Source organism: Tursiops truncatus, chromosome 9 (genome assembly GCF_011762595.2).
Source record: "Tursiops truncatus isolate mTurTru1 chromosome 9, mTurTru1.mat.Y, whole genome shotgun sequence".
In the NCBI taxonomy this organism is placed as follows: domain Eukaryota; kingdom Metazoa; phylum Chordata; class Mammalia; order Artiodactyla; family Delphinidae; genus Tursiops; species Tursiops truncatus.
Window position 1 is genome coordinate 37,580,616 of NC_047042.1, and position 7,034 is coordinate 37,587,649.

The 7,034-nt window shown below is 33.5% G+C and overlaps 1 protein-coding gene across 1 annotated transcript in view; it reads left to right on the top strand.

The window, feature by feature from the left end:
* The window catches only part of MEOX2 (mesenchyme homeobox 2), a 65,002-nt gene extending 63,305 nt beyond the window's left edge, over window positions 1-1,697 (top strand). The window contains exon 3 of the mRNA XM_004318876.4: window positions 290-1,697. Within this exon, the coding sequence (XP_004318924.1) occupies window positions 290-514 (225 nt within the window). The 3' untranslated portion in view covers window positions 515-1,697. The remainder of the gene's footprint in view (window positions 1-289) is intronic.
* The last annotated feature ends 5,337 nt before the right edge of the window (window positions 1,698-7,034 follow it).

Sequence of the window (7,034 nt, forward strand, 5' to 3'; positions counted from 1 at the left end):
TTGAACCACCTAAAATGATAGAGTACTTTCCCATCTATTTTTTATACTGTATGTCATAAAACGTGAAATATAGTCCTTGGTACCTTCTGAAAGTTTTAAAATTATTCTCATGAACATGGGACATGATTAAATTCAATGTTGATTTATTTTCATATTCACTCTTTCATAGTGTGTTTGTATAAGCCTTTGAAAAGCTAGTTTTTTCACTGATGACCAAAAAGGAAGAATAAAATGGCCCATTTAACTTTCTTTCGTGCTTTCTTTTGTTTGCTCCCTTTCTTCGTTAAAGGTGAAAGTCTGGTTCCAGAACAGGCGAATGAAGTGGAAGAGAGTAAAAGGAGGACAGCAAGGAGCTGCTGCTCGAGAAAAGGAACTGGTGAATGTGAAAAAAGGAACACTTCTCCCTTCAGAGCTTTCGGGAATCGGTGCAGCCACTCTCCAACAAACAGGGGACTCTCTAGCGAATGAAGACAGCCACGACAGTGACCACAGCTCAGAGCATGCACACTTATGATATACACGGAGGGGATCAGCTCCATTCTCAGGAAAGAAATGTTGTGATGGCAAGCCTTCTTCGAACATCGTTTACACAGAGAGATGACTAGGACCGTGATTTTTAATATTATTAAATTCAGGCATCTCGAGTCTGTTTCTCATGATATATAGAGGGTTTACACTAAGTGCCACTTACTAAAGTTTCTACTACAGTGAAGATGGAGGTGAACTTGCTTTGAATATTGCAGATGTGTTGGTCGTGTGTATGACAGTGAGCAGCTTTGTGTTTGCTTTTGCTTGCACTGAAAATTAAATTGCTATCAAGAGCAAACTATGAGACATGTGCATTGAAGGTGCCTCCAGAGTGAAGATGCAGAAGGTGAATTTGCTCTGAACATTCCAGATGTCCGAGGTTATGTGTGTGACAGTGGGCAGGTATTTGCTCTTGCTTGCACTGACAATTACACTACTATCAAGAATAAACCATGAGACATTTTATCCTGAACAGCCACAGTGCCTGAATCACTCTTAAGTGGATTAAAAAATGTATTTTAACTCTGTATATATTACCCTTAAGTCATTTTACTGTCTTCACTAAGTTTAGCAATGCATTCGTATTAGCTGATGAAAATAGGCACTCACAATGACAGCCAGAGCCAGCTTCTTGTCTTTTTATACATTCTGTCATCCCAGAAACAATCAGTACATGCTTACTTGTGTTTGAGTAGAGAAAAATACATTAGAGTCTGATAGGACATATTCTTGTACCACAGACAAAACAAATCTTATGTTGCATTTTCTATCAACTGCTGCTAATACATTATTATAAAACTTACCTAGCTCCTCAATTCTTCCTATCTTATAGCTTGGAAAAAAAATTTAGGATCATAGGCAAATCAGTTACTTGCAGAAAGAGCTTTGTATGACAGACATTGTCTGATTTTATTTCTATAAAATGTTAGCTGTTGTGAATATGATTTAATTAACAAGAAAAAGGGTTCCCCCCTGATTGGCCATGGTAGACAAGTTACAAAACAAAATTGATTCCTCAAGTTGGTAGAAGGTAAAATTCTGAATGTTTTCAAATTAAATTCAGTAAAAACACATTATTTTTTCATATATGATGTATTCATGCAGAACAACAATCCTTTTGTTGTATTTTGTAAAAAAAAAGTGTTTAATAAATGATCCTTTGTAAATAATTTTGGTCTCCCTACAGTGATTTCCTAAATGTTTACAGGTTTTCATGATAATGCTGAAGTGCCAATTTGTCTGCACTTGTGTAAATCCAGATGATCATAATTAGTGAATCGTCTACATTTTTTAAATTTCTGAACTTTTTTATTACTGAAAAAAATCCTTGTGTAATAAAAAAGCATCTGAGAATAGGCATGTGGTAAGCCATTTCCCTGATTTGAAGAATATGCCAAATAGATTTCTTTGTATGTTTTAAGAAATCAAAGACAAAAGTAGGAGAAAAAGTAATATTATTCACCACAATGTGAGAAACAACACAGTCATACATTTTTAAGCTTATGTATAAATAGAGCTGAATTATCCAATGATTGTTTCTAAGTAAAAATATCCAGAGTTGTTGATGTGAAAATAAGCTAATCAAAATTCTTAGTCCTAGTGGACATTACCAGTATAAGAAGTCAAGCATTATGTTAACTTAATGTACTTTGTATCATGCATGATCGCACATACATTGGATATCTACATCCTACTTAATAACTTTATAACACTGTTTTTCTTGTGTCCCATATTTTAACCAAAAATATTTTGAAATATCCAGCAGTTCCCCCATTCCCTAATTAATTAGAAATAAAAATAAAGAACACTAATCCGTAAAAATTTCCAAAAACCTCATTATTGGATTTCATTTGCTTTAGAATAGTGAGACTGACAAAAAAATAGATTTGGTTAATTTTAATTTGCTTAGTCTAGCATGATATATACAGAGTATTCAAGAAATAGAATAATTAGATTGTTCATATCACATTTTTCCCTTTGTGTAATAAATTTTATCACGGCAGTTAGCAATATTTCTAAATTAACTTTTGGAGGGAGGCAATTCAGATTAACATCTTCCAGGCATAAAACAGATACTCTTCTATCAATTACTTGAATGAATACAAAGTATATTTGTACTGATGACATCTACTTGGGTGGACTGACTTTTCTTACTTTGGATTTAAATTCAAAACATCTTGACAGAGAAGTGGGAAGATAAAAAAATCCAATTGAGTTCTATAGGGACAAAGTGGAGAATATTTCATTTCAGCAGGAAAATAATCTCCAGTAATAAGAGGAAAGGACAGCTGAAAAGCAGCTAAAATGAGAGCTAAGGGCTGTGGCCAAATAGAAAGATACGAGAATTACCACTTAGCATGATAAATGAAGTGGGAAAAAGTGATTCTGAATAGATATGACATTTAGGAAATGTGAAGCATTTGTATTGTGGACCATTCCTTTATTAGAGAATCATAAGCTATTCTAAAATGATGAAGTGAAATTTGACTCTGGAGAACGTTAAGAATCACTAGGCAGAAGAGGCCACTGGCTGACCAAAAGGGGGCATCATTTTATTCACAGTGGATTAAAGTGATCCACCATAGAAGATGCTGGAACACATTAGCAAAATGATGACACACTGACAGGTAGACAAGCAGACTAGGTTAATTTTAATTGGAAGAACTTACTGTCTTTTTGGAGTATTTTTGTATTCTCATATCTTAAAAGTGGTGCTTAAGTTTGCTAGACAGTGACTCAACATCCTTCTAGAATTAAAATCCCATAAGGAAACTTCAGATATTCTCACGTACTATCGGGTTTAATTTACTCCAGAATGACAAAATCTAAAAGAACTTTATTTGTTTTGATTCTACACTGGGATCCTGGCTTGCCATGGTATCTTTTCACATAATGCCCTTTTCATATAATTCTGTGTCAGAGCTTGAAGCTCCATGGAACTTTATAATAGCATGAAAGCACCTTTCTCTGAAAATAGTATGGAATCATGGTTAGAGTGATTTTTCCCACAGGATTTAGAGGGATGAACACTACAAAGTTTTTCCAAAAGCTGATCCACATACTTTTACCTCATTAGTAATATGATCCCAATTATCTCTTACTTCCCATATTTACCTAGGGTTGTCAACCTATATTTTCCCCTTCATAGACCTGAGAACTGAGTTTGCCATTTTGTTGTTTTTTTAAGCAAACTAAATGCCCTTAAAATTATCCCACCCACAGTTTTAGTACACTCCTGGATGACATTACATAAAATAAACGTGAGAATGACTTGTGACATTCCATAAGGGCTTTCCTTAGGATAATAGAATGAGATTAGAGGGTGGATAGAAAAGTGAAGTAAATTATAAAAATATATATTTTATGTTTCTAATGCTACTGGTTTTCAAGAACATTTTTTAAATTACTGGCATATTTATAATGGCAAACGCTAATTTTCTTCTGAGAGAAGTTTAGAGAAAACTATAGAGCTAAAATAAAATCAGCAACAAGATGGTAGCTATCCTAAGTTAGTGACTAGAAAGCTTTACTGTAAAACGTGTTCACCTTAATTTCTAAATATATTTAGGCGGGTGAAGTTTAAGAATAAGTCACTTATACCATGGTCTATTTTCTAATAAAACTGTATTAACATAATTCAGTTAATATTCGAGGTGAGTGGTATTTAGATTACAATGCAATGTTTAAACTATCAAATACAAATACATAATTGGTATAGTTATTTGAACCATTGGGGAATAATTGTATTTTCTTGTTAGCTCCTTTTGTTGCATTCCTTCAGTAAAAAGCAATCTGTAAGTAAAAACAAATTCAGAGCTATTATGAATTCAGCATTTAGTTTGATATTCTAAACATTTCAAATCTTATGAGCATTAGAAATCTGCAAGATCGATCTGCAAATACTGTTATAAAAGTGGGCTTTTTTATTATGTTTTCATTTTCCCTAAATATGCCTGAAGCTAACCGGAATATTGAAGAACAGTCCTTTTCATGGGTACCTCAACATTTCTGCTTTTAGCTCTTATAAAATAGCACTAGAGGTAGTGGACAAAGGAACAAAAACGGCCCCAGAAAAAGATGGCTACACCAAACTCTGAAAAACCTATAAAATATGTACTTCAGGACATAAATATGGCTTTTCTTTATCTAATTCTCTATTTTATCTAAATTCCCTATTTTAAATACTCTCATCTTGACATTTAAAATGGTTAAATATATTGAGAGTACATTTAACAGAGTAAACATTTTTTGTTTTTTACTTTTATATCTTTTTTTCTCCATAATAGCTACTAACTTTTATTCAAACCCAGCTTCAAACCGTGGTCAAGAAAAAAATCAAGAAAAATGTTTACTGGGTTACAATATATTCAGCCAGCTCAGTGCACCCCCTTTAAGATATTGGTCACTTTTGTGTCAAGATGATTCTCAGAAACACTTTCCAATGGAGAATGAATTTGTAAATATAAATTATTGTCACATCCACTTCATGTAAGGGATGATATAGTGATTTAGTATATAGTAATATCAAGTTTAGGCTATAATTTATATTTGTGCCTTTTATGAACTAAATGCACTGACACAAACATGTATTTGCTTTAAATGAAAGAAATCACAATGTTAAGGAACAATTACACTATCCTAAAAGTATTAAACATACATTGCATTCTTGCATACATGTTAATAATATTGGTAGTTGAAAACATTAAATATTATTTTTATATTTAGTACACATGTTAACTTTAAAAATATATCATTACTTGCTCAGTTTGATGAAACGTTAGACCCACACTATACGTTTAAAGCCAGACTACTAATCCTAGGTAAATTATTTGCTTGGCTTTCACTTTCTTTAGGGCAGAGTTCAATTTTCTTTGGATTTGCCAACACTGGGATATAGTAATTTTTCATGACATCAGGCCTGTAAAGTGTAAGAGAATGTTTAAGTGTTTAAAAACATTGAAAAAGTGGACAGAGAACATTTTATCTAAAGTGATAAAATTGAAAAAGACTTCTTCAATTGTTCAATAGAAAAAGATAAAGTAACTCATGACATTAGAAATTTTATAAAAGTAGCATCAACTCAACTTCTTTTAGAATTCATTAGATATTCTTTTCGAATTTGCCTCTCGGACCACCACAAGTTTTGGCTCTGTGGAAAGATGCAATTTTAGCTGATGTCAAAGAATGATGATGGACAAGATCTATCAATTGTATCTAAAATGAAATACTTACTGAATGTCATACCACTCATGAGGTTAGAGTCAGAACATTTATAAGGAGACTTTGTCTTATTAGAATGTTCAGTCTGACAACAGACCACAAGTCAGATTGATTAAATGAAAAGATGCTTAATTGTGACCATACTCTTATCTGGTAGCCTCGTGAAGATTCTATCAGCATCTTTACTGTTACCCTGATTACTAAAATGTACTATTGACATAGAAATTGTGCAAGCTTCTTTAACTAGATTTAGGCTTACTTGTTGGCAATATTCAAATCATGTGTAGATGTTTTCTTAGGAGAGATGCCGTCTGCATGTTCTTGGAATATATATGGGTAACAGGAACTTTTTATTTACATTACACAAAATTTTAGAAAATATTTTTCAGTAAAAATGTATATTTTGAGTAATAGTTGAAAGAGCATACATGCTGCTCTGTAAGCTGTTTGTTTTGTTTTGTTTTGGTTTTAATAATATAAGCATATTTAATACCTAAATAGTATTCCCTTATGTGGATGTAGTATGCAATATTGAATAAATCCTTTATTAGCGAGTATTTACTCCCCCTCCCCCAAATTTTCCCTAAACAATATTGAAATGAACTTCTTTTTACATTCCTCTTTGCAAAATCTGATTTTTCCCATGAAGGGATTTTTATAGGAAGTAGATTATTTGGGACAAGGAGGTGTGCTCATTGCTAGGAATTTTTGTACACATTGCCGATTTCCCGCCTAAAAATACCAATTTACACACCTACCTATGCTTATGAAAGTTACTGTTTTCCAAACAGCATTTGAAATTCTAGGTGGTTCTCTGGGCAGAAGGACAGAAGAATGCAGTGGTCCTATGCTAAAGCCACTTACAAACTATTTAGGGAAATTTAACACATGAAAATAGTTGTCCTCATTTCCATTCCTCTTCTGCTACAATCAGTTCTCCACACTGCGGTCAGAGTGGTCCCTTTAAAATGCAAATCAGATTAATAAATGGTTCATGGGGACTCTTGCAAATGTAAAATTTCAAGCGAAAGCTGTAGTCCATAATGTAACATTTGTAGATGTTTTTAAAAGGCAAATCAGATCATGTCCCTCCTTTGCGTACAATACTCCAGTGGCTCAGAATAAAAACCAAAACCTTCACCTGGGCCTCAAGACAGGCAAATCTGGCCACAAACTGCTGACTTGTCTGCCAATACTTTCTCTGCACGGCCTCAGCTCCAACCACTCTTGGCTTCCTGCCTACCCTTGACCACGCTGAGTTCATGCCTCTCTCATTCAGGCCTCGC